The sequence below is a fragment of the Agelaius phoeniceus genome, chromosome 5 (assembly GCF_051311805.1).
Source record: "Agelaius phoeniceus isolate bAgePho1 chromosome 5, bAgePho1.hap1, whole genome shotgun sequence".
NCBI classification, from domain to species: Eukaryota; Metazoa; Chordata; class Aves; order Passeriformes; family Icteridae; genus Agelaius; species Agelaius phoeniceus.
The window spans coordinates 27,533,014-27,547,787 of record NC_135269.1 but is presented as its reverse complement, the minus strand read 5'-3'; the positions used below and the strand labels follow the sequence as shown (position 1 = coordinate 27,547,787).

The 14,774-nt window shown below is 36.4% G+C and overlaps 1 protein-coding gene across 9 annotated transcripts in view; it reads right to left on the bottom strand.

The window, feature by feature from the left end:
* Window positions 1-14,774, bottom strand: part of ANKS1B (ankyrin repeat and sterile alpha motif domain containing 1B) — a 408,217-nt gene that overhangs the window by 329,240 nt on the left and 64,203 nt on the right. For 8 of the 9 annotated variants that reach the window (XM_077178718.1, XM_077178715.1, XM_077178724.1 and 5 more), the window contains exons 5-7: window positions 12,998-13,073; window positions 10,740-10,841; window positions 2,489-2,599 (exon numbers count right to left, since the gene is read on the bottom strand). In XM_077178718.1, the coding sequence (XP_077034833.1) occupies window positions 2,489-2,599; window positions 10,740-10,841; window positions 12,998-13,073 (289 nt within the window). Of the gene's footprint in view, window positions 1-2,488; window positions 2,600-10,739; window positions 10,842-12,997; window positions 13,074-14,774 lie in introns of those variants that run through there. The other variant, XM_077178720.1, reaches the window with a different exon arrangement.

Here is a 14,774-nt window from a genome sequence, read left to right as displayed (position 1 = left end):
TGCATTCCGCACTGTGTTTCATGTTTTCTCCTTAATTTATCAGATTTCTTAACTACAGAAATCTGCCAGATTTCATGTTTCATGTTTTCTCCTTAATTTATCAGATTTCTTAACTACAGAAATCTGCCAGAACAGTAAGACAATAGGCTTTCTATGTCTACACTGAGGACCACTATTGGAAATAGCAGTAGTAATAAGTACTAGAATCACACTGAGTGCTAACCATTCTGCAAATAATCCACTGGCAGCAGCAAGGCCTCTGCAGACTGAAAAGCTACTCATTATGATCAACCACATTGGGTTCTGATTATGTACTCTGTTTGTGTGTGTTACACAGCTACCTTTAGTAATAGCAATGAAAAATGAAAAAGACCAAGAGTTTCCAGGAGCAAGTAAGAAACCCCTTTTTTAAACTAGGTTTACAACAGTCATATGGTGAAAATTGCAGTGCTTAGACTTGATAAAATACAGATGCTTCCATGTTACTGCATCTTTGGAAATAAAATGCTGAAAAGGAAAAACAGAGTGAGCATATTAAGCTCAGCATACATAAACCAGACTTAAGTACACTCACATAACTACAGAATCCACTGATAAAACTGTATCTCTGCTTGGTCTAGAGCTCTGTTTCATTTTTTTCATAGTTGCTGTTTGCTATGCTAAGTAAACACAAATACTCAAAAATATATTTAAAGTATAACCATGGCCAGTTATTACTAAAATTTTCAGAGACAAGACTAGAAGTTGTGAATTAAAAGCATTTAATCTTTCTACTCTTAGTCAATGGTAGCTTTGCACAAAACTTGTAAATTAAGCAAAATTTTAATCGGGTTTATTTATATTCTGCTTTTTAATTAGTAAATTGAAATTATTCCAGATTAATATTATAACTAAAAATTGGAACTAAAATACCTAAATATTAAAAACTATTCCAAAATCATGATACAGTGATTTTTTAAAAAAAGAACAAGAACTACTGCTTCCTACAGAACTATGTTCATGTCCCTAGTCCCACATTCTCCCACATATGGCCTGCAGTATTTCTTACTGGGCAAGAAGGAGTTCTGTGTGATAAAACTGGACTGACCTGGGTGAGAGTGCACTAGCTGACTGGCTGACTGCAGCCAGAACACATAAAAGACAGATTTTTCCTATTTCTTTCAGGGCAGGTACTAATTAGGGCCTTTAGCCTCTATCCAGCTCCCTATTTTCATGAAAGTCACAAAAAGGTAATTGGTACTGCTATCCCTCTTCCAAAGTTGGTTTAAATTATCTGAAATTAGATTGTCAGTGAATGGCAGACAGATGGATGGGAAGCACGATCAAGTACTATTTCTCTCCTTTAGTAACAGATTACAGAATAGACAAGCAAAAGCCAGCTAGCATGTTTTACATTATTTATACCTTGTAAGAGGAAATAAGGAATGTGGGATCATGACCTTATTATTTTAAAAAGCAAAACATATTTTAAAATTATTTGCTACTTAATTTCAGAACAGACATTTCTATTGCACAGTTGGCTTCACAATCCTGCTAATCTCAAAGGAGCTATTTATCTTCACATACCACATATGTGTTAAGCACCCCAATGGGAAATACTATAGGAACTACAGCATTTGTTCACTATTACTATGAAGATCATAACCTGACATGCATCAGGAAGCTTCATTCTCTCACGAATAAAAACTCTCCCAGTGAACATGTTAAAGAAAAAAGAACATGTTAAAAAAAGACAAAAAAACCCCAACAAACAACATGAACAAACAAAAACACTACTAAGCAAAATAACACCACAACTCACACAACAAAACCAAGGACAGGTTCAGTTATTTGCCAGTAGTCAATTACATTCACTCTGGATGATTACTGAAGGTAGAAGTCAGGTTTGGTTCTACAGGAGGTTCATGAAAGACACCGCACTCAGGACATGCCCTGTTTTAGTGGCTGTGGTGAGGAAATGGTGAATTGGAACATAAAATGAAAGCACATGCACACAAGTGACTGCTACAGTGTATGAAAGCTGTGTTAGAAGACAAATGGAAGAGCAGTACATTTGTGACCTTTGAAAGAGGCTTCCAAACGTGAAACCATTGGTAGATGCACTCATTAGGGAAGATGAAGTAAATTCAATTTTTAACCCAAATGCAAACAATACCTGCAGAGTATTTCAACATATCAAGTATTTTTGTTTTACTTAATTATGCAATGGATAAGGTCAGATAAATTAAAAATATTTAAGATCAAACAATGCAGTACATTGTAATCCATTAGTGACCTGCCCTTTCTGAGAATACAGTTACTTGCTTTTCTATATGACATGGATTACAGTGTATGTAAGTCAAGATAGGTGATTCATGGTAGGAAAAAAAACCCATACTTGATATCAATAACTTCCTTAATTTTTTTTCTACTTTGTAAGTTTGTATGAATGTTAATATTAAAGAGAAATTCAGTACAGCTTTTGCATTCACAGAGTACATGTATTTACTTTTAGCCTTTGGAGATGGAGGAACTTCTGGAGACACAACGCAAGACTGATGTTCTGCACATTCCAGTGGGCATTCCTCTGAAATGCTTGCATTTCCTGTTTCCATATATTCTGCAAGTTAAAGATACAAATACACTTAAAAGTCTGAATTAAGAGGGTTTACTTCAATTGAAAGTATATTTGCTACTTCATTTTTCATAAAAGACTTTTCAAATTTTCATGTTACAACCCTGTAATAATTATTAATCATAACAACATTATTATGAATATTAATATTGTCATTGGCAAACATTACTATCACAACCCTGTAATAATAATTATTCATAAACACTGCTGCAAGGCAGTCATTTGTTGAAAGTACTGTAAAACACTAAAATGGCCAATGCTTCAATCTGTGGAAACAGAAATCTCATTGTAAGGGTAATCAGTTGAGACTATCCCTGTGTTTTTCTTGCCTCCTTGAAATATCAACATGACTGTTCTATTACAATATTACAGTTAAAAGACACTTTTATTCTAAGTTTGTGGAGACTTTTTTGTCAAGATATTCAGGATGTTCAAAATCCATACAAGCATTGATATAAGAAAGCCAAATACTCTGCTTGCAGCACAGATACAGTACATGAGGAAAAACAAAAAGCATCCCTGAAAATTTAGTTGAAAATAGCAGTCTAAAAAGCAGTGTGCTGAAATTTCTGGTTTTTCTCCTTAGAACTTCCCTTGCCCCATGTTCACAACAATGTTTATAAAAACAGAAAAAAAATGAAATAATGAATGTGCTAAACTTCAATTTCATTACTGTTCTTTTCTTATAAATATCTACATGATTTTCCTGTGCTTTTCTACACAAGCTACTTCAATGGAAGACCAAAATGTTAATGAATTGCAGTGCAATACTAAATATGAAATTAATTTCTGCAATAGTGGCACTTTTTTTTCCAACAGAGTAACTGGTTCTCAATTTGGGCAGTTATTCTGCATCTGCATTTTCTTGAGTTTATGAAATTGTTTAAATAATTTCATTGTGATACCAATAATAGCATATGTTGCAACACACAGAGCACCAAAGTACAATAATGTCTTTCATCAATACCACACTGAAGGACTAAGGAGTTTCTGGGAAGTGAAATCTCCCTGATTTAATTTCTACAGTCTATAAATGCACTTGTTAAGCTTGCTGTTACTCATGATTAAATAACAAATCCCAAAACCCAAATACAGTCTGTGATAAAATAGACATCTGAGAAATTGAAATTGGAAATGGCATAGAACAGCAAGCAGTTTCAAAATGCCTTGCAGATTGTTGGGTTGTTTTGGTTTTTTTAAATGGTATGATTTGGAAATGCCATATAAGTTTAATGACTGGCAGTGGTCCCTGGCATTATCTGTCATAAATTTCATCATATGAAAATTTTGTGCTTGTGTGGGTCTGAAAGCAAAGATGAACTGTAGGAGACTATGAGAAAACTAACACCATGACAAAATGCTCTGGAATGTTTTCCAGCTCTGTCAGAGATAGTATTTGTCAAGTGAACGTGCAAGATGGGGATAAGATAAAAAGGAAGCCATACCCAAAGAAAACTAAAAGAAAAAGAAATTCATGAATGAAAAATGTTTGCTTGGTAATTATGCAACTGTCCAAAAGGAAATGTAATTCTATCGGGTGAATGTTACAATTATTAGATTATTACATCTTTAATTAGCAGAGGAAATGAAGGAGATATTGTGAAGAACTCTAACCTTGTTCTCACATAATCATACAAGTCTGTGGTTTTAAAGTAATTCTCTATTTTTGCTCTTTGTCAGTCCAAACTTCCAGACCAATGAACTTACCTCCTGGAGGCTAGTTCTGAAGAGGAAATCCCAGGTTCAACATAAGTCTTAAATACTTACTTTAAAAACCACAGAGTTCCTTCCAGAAAACCTTTAGAGCTGGCTCTCACAAGGTATGGCAGAAAAGGCTTACAACAGGCTGGCTGCCTTACCAATGTTTTGAGGGTACAACCCTTGGGACTTTGGGCTTTTGTGGGACTACTACTCCTAACTTGGTTTATACTATTGAAAATTCAGATACAAACGAGACAGAGCCTCAGTTTAAAGAGGCTTATAGTCCAGGTAAATGTATATTTATCCATAATACTGTCAGAGAAAGAGACACAGAACAGGTGATCTGTATTAAGAACCAAAGAAAAAGCACACAAAAGCACCAGATGCTTTCACCAGCAGCTGCATTTTAATCACCTGCAGCTGGCTATGAATCCATCTGCAAATCCCGCCCAAACTTATTGCTGGGTGCTTGAGGGTGGATCAGAGTGGATCATTTTTCTCAAAGCAAAAAGAGAATTCAGAACAAAGCTAAGCTTAGTGACTTATACCACTTCATGACCAGAACAGTGTCCCTATCTGTGGTTTCACACAACTTTAGAGGAAAACCCATCATTCCTACCCCAGGGGAGAGTAAAGGCTGTTTAGGACAAAACCTGTCAAATTCATAATGGGAAGAATGGACCATTTTACTTCTTCACCTTACCCAGAATGAACTTAACAGCTCAGTGTAAAGAGAGGACTACTGCACTTAATACTAAGTGGACAAAAAACTTGGTCTGTTTAGTAGGATAGTTTTCTTTAGTTACTTTGTCAAAGCCCCACTCAACCTAAATTGGGTGCTGTGCACAAAAAATAATACCATACAAGTGGTCACACAGCAGTGGAAATAGGAACAGTGGGGAATATAACTCAAGCAGGGAACAAACTCTGGGAAGTTCAAACAGTTGGAACTCCAGCTTTCTTAGTTTCTGTAATACCAGTTAGGCCAATGCCAAAGAGATGGAAAAGACTGAACATATAAGCAGAGAAACACAGCTGCCTCTCCAGCATGAAGAGAGCATGGCCCAGCTCAGCTAGAGCTGCTCCTGAACTTCCAAGGAATATAAAAGCACAACTTGCTTTAACTTCAGCTCCTCTTAGACTCTAATTTCTCACTGCGGTGGTAGGGTTAGGAGTTTTGCTTTGTTTACAAACCCTGGCTCTTAGAGTAATGGTTATATTCACCTCAGAAAACTTTTTATTTTAACGGAAAATAAAAACCAATTAATTAATCCTTATTTTTCTTTAAGTATAAGCCAGTTTCTTTTTTTATATACCCTTTATATATACCACAGCCATGCCATGTGGTAGATTCATATAGAGTTCTTTCTAGAACAATTTTTCCCTAGGAAGACCAAAAGGCTCCTTAAAACTCTAAAAAAACCAAAAAGGCCAAATTTGACCAGAATATAAATATGAACACTCACCTTTTTAAGCAGAAGACTCTCCAAGTAACTAGATCAGAGAAATAAAACTTACAGAAACCAGTCCCCTCCATAGCCAATATCCCTGCAGAGGGGTGCTTACACCTCCTTCACATCTTCCTGAGGGGTAGCAATCTTCAAAAAAACCTCTGCCCTCCCTAACATCTTCCAGAACCGCTGTGGGGATTCTGCAGCTCTGTCGAGTCCTGGCCCAGCCAGGAAACTCTCAAAAAGCTCCTCCCAAAACAGCTCACTTGCCCCCATGGTAAAGAAGCCACCTGAGGCTTTGTGACCCAATTCCTTTTCTCTTTAAAGCAGCTGCAGTAGCAGGAAACTGAAACTACCATGGTCGGGTGTGCTAAGGTGAGAGACAAGCTGGGATGGAGGCTGGTTCACTTCAGTCTCCTAAATTTCAGAGGACAATTTCTAAATGATCCAAGTTAAACTGAATCCCAGAGAAAGCTGAAATCAATAGATGTTTTTGTGCATGTGTTCAGAGAAGATAATAGAAACAGGCACTGAAGTACTCCTATGACTGTAAGATAGGTAAGGCTGCGGCTAAACTTTCAGTCACAACAACAGTAGTTAAATTCATGAAAGCAGTCAATGCTCCACAGCCTTTGCACAAGAGCCTACAGAAGTTGAAAAGGCCCCAGAAAAACAAAACAAAATGAACCCATAAACAAAACAAAAATAAAAACAAAACCAAAACAATGAGGGGGAATTGAGATCTCAATTATTTTCATCCCATGCAGCTGTAATTAAATCCTTGACTGAAAACCTATTCCATTCTTCCACCCTTGACTGAGGCTGGCCTTCTGCACTCAACAGAATGGCAAGATCTTCTTGTCCACAGAAAGAGGAGAGAAAGAGAGAGTGAGAATACATTAAAAAAAAAAAAAAAGCCAGTGCTAATGTCACCAAAGCTATTTAAGCAGAGAGGAACAGAAAGGAGTTCTGGTTCTGCAGCTGCTTAAGTATTTTCCATTTATGAATAATTTGGTAACAGGTACAATGTTAGGTTCCTAAGCAGCTTCAGCAGAATAGAGGAATGCATTTTCCACTGCATCTCCCTCCATACTGTCTGTGCAGCAGCGTTTACTGGGGCTCCTGCCATTTTTCATCTGTTTATCTACTATCTTCTTTGTTTCGTAATAACGAGAATTCTGCTTCCAGAAATAGTAAAAGAGCAAGATTCTAATAGAGAGCATAGTGGGCTGTGCAGAGAGAGTTGAAAGACGGTGCAGCTCGCACCTGCGTCACGTTCACATGTGCTGAAACTAAAACACAGCTGGTTGGTTTAATTTTAGGCCTACTAGCCTTGGCAACATCCCTTTTATCTCCAATGCCTAATTATAAAAGCCCTAAGTGCCAGTACTGTTAACTGCTTCAGCACTGAGCGCTGTTGTTCCACTGCACCCATGAAATGCATCCAGTAGCTTGGCCTTGCTTGGCACAGAATCCTAATTCTCTGCTCTTCCAGTACCATAGTACTTATATATCTATTTATTCCTTACTACATTAAGAATCTAAACCCTAATAAGCATTTAGCGTTCAATGCTACTCAGATCTGATGAAGACACAGAAAATGACGTGACATTTACAAAAACATAGGGAAAAAAAAAAAACCTGAACTGTAATTTCTATAAATTCAAACTATAATTAACAGGACGTAAAAAAAACATTTAGGTCTTCTATAGCTTACTCAGCCTTTTTCCTGCTGCTCATTAAAGTGATCTTTTAATTTATTTTCCTTCTATCAGATAACGTGCCAACACCTCAAAAAAGGCGGCAGACTTTGCAAACACACACACACAGAAAAAAAAAATTTTGCAGGAACTTCCATTGCTCTTTTCTCAGGATAGTGAGAAAAGATGTAAAATAAAGATCACAAGAATGCTAGGATCACTTCTAAAACCTTACAAGCAAAAGGCCTTGTTTCTTTAAACCTACAATCTGTAAAAAGTAGTTGTATAAATACTCTTTAAAAGAGGGAGAACAATTTCTATCCACAATTCTTAAATTCTGGGAGGGCATTTATTCACAGGTGGCTACCAGCCCTACTGGGTCTAGTATCAGCTCATGGGATTTAGTGTTACTACCTCCATTAACTGCTTCCAAAAACAGAAATTTCTTTTATCTCCTTCAAGGAGTTTCTTATAAATACCCCCAAAGCCAACTGATTTTCTTTCTAAACATTTCTTCCAACTCTCTTATCCCTCTGCATAACAGGTCCACCAGTAATACCAGTCACATAATTTCCTTGCCCATTTCTGCCAGCCTGTTCATATGCAACTATGCTATGTTAATACTATAAACTGTAAAGTGACACTCAAAACAGTGCAATGGGAACCAGAAAAAATTAATGACAATACTTGGTGATAACATCTTAGTCTATCCTTGCAACAAGGTGAAAGAACAAATCAATCCCGCTTTGTCTGCATAAAGCACAAAATTAGCAAGAAACTGAAAAAATTTGGCCAGTAATTGTCTGACATCATTAATTGAATTTCTATTTCCCATATGTCTACATGAAAGAGCCATGTAAGCTGCTCTAGACAACCATCTGAAGACAGCAGCCTTAACAGGAATGTATTTGGAAGCCACTAAATCTCTCTCAGCAATTGCCCTTTCTTAGCATGGAATTAATTATGCATTGAAGTCAAACTCAATTATAGTACATTCAGGATTCCAAAAATTCTAGGGCTTCACTGATTTTTCAGCTACAATAGGATTAATTCCCACACCTTACTGAAGACTATAGTCAATTGTCTTTTAGAGATGGGTAGGTCAACTGCATCATCAGTAGTGCAAGCACTGAACCTTATTTTTTCAACTTCAGCTCATACTTTGATGGATAAAGATTCAGTGAACATTTTGCTGATGAAAAAGAATATATGTAAGTTCCCCAAAAGAATATATGTGAGTTCTGAAGGAGCTCCTCAGGTTGTCTTAGGAGTCAGAATGGCATCTTTGTAACTATTTTTCATTCTTGCACATCACTTCTGATTACAGGCAGAGAGCAAAAATAAACAGCTGCTCATTACAAGACAGCTTCATCACACTAATAAGAGCTGAAACTACTAAGCAGTCATTTTTATACTTCAAGGCACACTTTTGAAAAAGACTGCATGTCAAAGCAACAAAAAGGATTGAAATTAATAGACTTCTTTTTCTGTGTGTGTGTGGTAAAGACTGAGGGCAGCTACTGATCCATCAACATGAGAAACCCATGAGAGGGAGTGTGGTGCTTACTACTCATATAGCAAAAAAACGTTCATCAGTAGGGTTAGAGACTGCAAGGTTATCACAATAAGGATAAAATGGAACAATAAAGAGGTAGTTAAAATTAAAATTACTTTAGTTGGCGATGGGATTTTATGATGAATCTTAAATCAGTACCTGAAGGATGATTGATTTGGATGTCTAAGAAAGTGGGAGCTCTGACTGACCGTTTTCCTGCCACTGAAGAAGTTCCAGGATGACATTAACTCTCTTTTCCTCTACATGGTACCATGTTCATGCTGCAGCTCTGTGAGGACTTAAAGGTTGAAGTTTGAGTCTGACTCAAATTAGAAACTCCCTTCTGCTGACAGGGGAAGCCCTGTGTCCCCCACACATCTCTTCCTTCCCACTTTTCAAAGCACATTACTGTCAGTTACCTGGGACAGAGGTAACTTGGAGACCTGAATCACACAGGAGGCAAGCTAATTAAAACTATAGAAAGTATAGTTCTATGTTTTTAATATTATTTTTCATTATTTTATATATATCATACATATATATTTTGTATTCTACCAGTTTGTGAACTGAATCAAGTCACTTTGAAGTCTCATGTAAATGGGGAATATGTAAGGGAACTGTGTAGGTGGAAGTAGAGGAGGAGGAAGGGGGAAAGTGAGGGAAAAGGCAAAAGAAAATAGAAGGGAGAGAGGGAGACCTCAAGGCAATCTGTTAACTGGTTCAGGTCTAACATGAATCTGCTCCTTACAGGAACACCTGTCCTAGAGCCTGCAAAATTTTCATTATACTTACAGAAACTTTGTATCTTCAGTCCATCATCTTACTAGAAAACTTTATGGAAGCTGGTCAATTCTTTGATGAAGTTTGGAAGTAATTCAGAAGAGAAATGACACAGTATGGCTACATGACCTCATTTTCTCTAAGAAATGTTCTTAGAAAATACAGTTATGAGGGAGCCTGTCATATGTAGAACCAACACTGAACTGATTAAAATGGCTTATTTAATGGTGGGAATAATCAATACAAATCAAGATGCAGCACTGATACCCGCAGGGACCTCCTCTGTCAAATGCACTTAATGAAAGGCTAAGCTGAAAACACAGGGAACAAATTCCATAGACAAGAAGAAATGACGTTTAACACTGAATTATGTTGTAGTTCATGTTTCATCACTTTATAGCTATCTTCTAGAGTAGAAGATTGAAGTAAACAATGAACTTCCATCAACCTTACACCAGGAACGTACGATGGGGAATGAGAACAAATCCATGTACAAAAAACTTATTATTTCTCCTACAATAACAAGAAATACTGCCTGGTTTATATTTTTTTCATTTAAGAAAAATGAAAAACTATAATGAAATGAAAAATTGTCATCATCTTTCAGTCATTTAGTTGCTACAAATCAAGCATTTCAATTGTAGGTTATCGTTACAATTTAATGGAACTGCTACTGAAATATTACAATATGTTGTGGTGTAATGAAGAATGTTAAAAGACTAAGTATAAGAGACACACCATGGTAATGTCAGTGGCCTGCAAAAAAGAAAGAGTTTACTCTGAAATTCAGATATTGGACAACTTATTTTTGTTCAACTAGTCTTTTTAAATCAAAAGACTGCTCCTTTGTGTAATGAAACATTTAAAGATTAGAAATCACAATATACAATAATATTTCTCTGTTGTATCTAACAAATGTGTAATTGAATATGCCTTACCTTGAAGTAGAGCTGCAATTTGGAGAGACTGCTGAGATGGATGCTCTTTAAGTATATCCAAAACTGTTCTACCCAAACTGTCCTTTATGTTGGTATCAATTCCTGAAAAAGAAATGGATCTGTGGTGGAATATTTAACCCTAAATGCTTTGGATTATAAATGTGCTATATCAGACCGAGTTATCTGACAAATTGAAAGCAATGGTTTTACAACTGCATTACAGCTGAAGTAGAGGATACATTTCTGTTTAAAGCTCAAGTAGCCTAAAATTCACCTACTGACATAGATGGTTTTTATGTTTCTGCATATCATGGGGATATAAAGTAACCAAATTCGGGATTATTTTAACAGATTGTTCCTAAAGAACAACCATCCTGAAAAGGATATTTTGTAAAATCAAGAAATTCTCTGAATGTTTTTCCTACATTTCTCTCCAAACTACTATAATTCATTGGGAACTTGAATGAATGTGCTTCGGGAGCAAGACTGAATAAGTTTTTAAGTACATGTTAATAAAGTTGTACTTCATGGCAACATTTTCAAAACTCATGCCATGAATAGACTGAAATATCCATGTGTAGAATACAGGCACTATGAACAGCCACAGGATTTCCTCACAGACCATCCATACTGGTAACAAACTAATGGTTGGGCTTAAACTGTGATTTAAGTTTGAGGCCTGCCCTGGACCAGGACCTGTTGTACTGGGTACTGCATAACTCTACCTTTGCCTTGTAGGCGCTTCCTTGGAAATTTTGCCTTATGGTAGAATGCTAAGTTGTTTTTCAGTTTAGATGTGCTTTCATAAAAAGTAAAGATATGAAATGTCCTAGCAAACAAAGTGAAATTCTTCTCAGGACACTAGAGAAAAATAGAGGAAGCGGGATTTAAAAGGACATTCTGAAGGCATCCAGAAAAGGCTGCAGTTTCCTAACCCTATGGACATTTTCCTAATTTGTTTTGTGATAAACACAAAATTTTTTCACTGAAAACAAAACCAAAATATTACTGGGCTATTTAGCAGTGGCAGTTGACTTTCAGAGGCCAGACATACCAACTCACATCTTTCCTTTGTAGCAGCTACTTATAACATCTTCTGACTCTTTTTTAAGCAGAACTAGAAAAGAAGGGATTGTTAGGTACAAAAGGCAGAAGGTGGGGAGTGTTGCAGAAGTGCAGAGCATTTGGGGTTGAAGGTTCACAGTGAAGATTCTACTCCACTGTCTTGACAATTATATGCTGGTAGAGGCTGTAACATGTATTAATCTGAAAAAGTTGGGCTTTTGCTGTGGTCTAAAGGGCTTCCTATGCTTGTGTGATGTTCTCCAGTCCTTCCTTTTTTAGGAAATAAAAAGCCCTTTTCAAGGGCAGGTAAAGATCCCTTTCAGCCTCCTTCTTTTTCATCCAAACAGAGAAATAACTCGGAAGGACCATTTTTTTTCTGAAAACAGGTTTGAGGTCAGGGATACACTGACCTCAGTTGAGATTGGGATTCAGATGAAGAGCTGTTGAGATTTAGATGAAGAGCTGTGATTAGGATATACCTTCTTTTGCAATATATATGTAACACCGCAAGAACTGATAATAAAGACCAATGAGATCCCTCAGTTTAATGGAAGTTCATGGATCTGCAAGAAATTATTTCTAAGAATTTTCATTCTCATTGGTCTTACCATTTACCTGAGAAGACAGTTTTCTAGATAAGTAATTTACCTACAACAATTCTGAAACTTATTATGCAGTAGATGGGTTGTTTGGACTTTATATCCCTGTTCGTCTTTTCTTTCAGGACAACTGCAATTCTCAGAGATACAGTGTCTTCCCCTCTCTTTGCAGGCACTCAGTTTATCCAGGAAATGAAGAAACAAGCAGAATGGTGGGTATGCTAGGAATAGCTAACTGAAGGAAATAAATGTGAACATGAATCTTCTGGTGTCTACATCAAAGAATATTCTTGGCTGCCTTTCAGAGTGAATAACAAAATTTTATGTAGCCATTTTGTTCTCATAATACATTTATTCTCAGAATACAGTGACATACACTGAGTCATATATGGAATTTCTGAGTCTGAACATCACCTTTGTTCTCTGTGTATAGCAATTTCTTATTCTAAAACACTGTTTTAATGAGAAGTACATGTGATTAGATTTGCAAAGGCTGATAAAGATAACAGTAATTTGTATGACCAAAATTTAAGGACACACCAAATTAGGAAAATTAAGGGTATTTGCTCAGTGTTTCCTGTAAATCAGATTTACCTGTTTCAAGCAAAATGCGTACTACCTCCACCTTTCCAAATAGGGCTGCTTCATGTAGGGCACTCCCTTTTTCTGTCTAGAAAAGAAATATTGTGACATTTAAATACCAATTAATTTTTCTGTAAAGAACACACTTGGAAAATAAATATTTTTTCCCTTCTATTTTACTTATACATTAAAAAAACATGGAACAGGCAAGAATAAATACTAGAATACAAGATTTTTTTTATTATTGTTCAAGACAAAACCAAAAGTGCTATCAGTTCTACTGTAAATTTAAGAACTATATAAGAAACTATAGTAGGAATGGAATACAGCTCCCTGTTAACAAGTCTGAGTTTGTGAAAAATTTCTAAACTCCCATTACAGGCAGTGAAAATCTAGTCAGCACCATCAGTGGAACACGGCTCTTCAGCAGAGTCAGACAGTTTACATTTGGACATCTACAAATAGATATTTTAGTGTGAAACTGGATCACACCCTAGAAGGTCAATTCAGTTACATGTGAGAGATGCCCTAGGACATCCTGGGATCCAGCTGCTGGTCCAGTTGATGTTCACATTTGATCTGCTTCACATCTGCCCCATACAGATGCCATGGATACCCTAAGGCACCCCCAACAGCTTTAGATGCCTATGCTCATGTCATTTGAATTCTAACTTAGCTGTCTGTGAACTTGATTTTGCAGATTTTTTTGACACAAAATTCTTTGTGAGCAGACTTTTGCTCAAATAAAATTTATAGTACTGAAAAACACACTCTCTCTTAACAAGCTAGTTTTCTTTGTATTTTATACTGCTGTTACTGAAAAATCTGAACAGAATCACTTTCCATCCAATAGCATTAGCTAGAGCACTACTAGATCTCACTATCTGACTTACCTCCTTTTTTTTGATGGTAAATTAAATTTTGAAATTTATCTGTGACAAATATTAAAGATTTTGCTGCTTGAATTTGTTTTTTCTGTACTTTACCCAGTCATACTTACTATGGTAGAAAGAGCTTAAAGATACACACATACAAAACCCAATTCTGAAATAAAATAGAAATTCATTATTAATTAGTTGTGTCGGAATGCATCAGAGTTACAGCAATGCAATGACAGGATATTTAGAAGTAATCAGAGATCTTGAGATAGGATGTGAGTACACTGTAAGTGTACATATGTCCTACTACTGCTTAGTACATGGAGGTAAAAAGTAGAGCATGCCCAATGACATCTACCTCCTGCACACCACTTATACTAACAGCATAAAAGAGAGAAGGAAGTCAGTAAGAGAATATACATATGAAACACCTATCTCAAAACAACTTCTAATATTTCCATTTTCAGAAGCAATCCAGTTGAACATTCCCAGGTTTATTTGGAACAAGAAGACTAAATATGCAGATTTACTTAGAGATGGTCTCAGAATCCTTTACTCAATATCTTCAGGATATTTCCAATTAGTGCAATTGACTTCAAAATGGGATAACTCTGCAATGACAGTGCAACCACAGAGGTACACACAGAGATTAATGTGCAGCTCAGAAATTTCTGGGAATGAGAAAAGTTCTCAGAAAAGTCACTGATAGTTATAGCTCTGATTACTGAATGAAAGAGGCTTGACATCAGCAATCTTAAAAAAGCCTATTATTCTCCTGGTGTCATATTGCATTTCCTTTGGATTGGTCACTTACTGGCATGACTATTAGGTGGCTCTGGTACTACTAAGATAAAGTTCTCTGTCATCGAGGAGGAGTGTTAACAGCAGGTCAAGGGAGGTGGCTCCCCTTC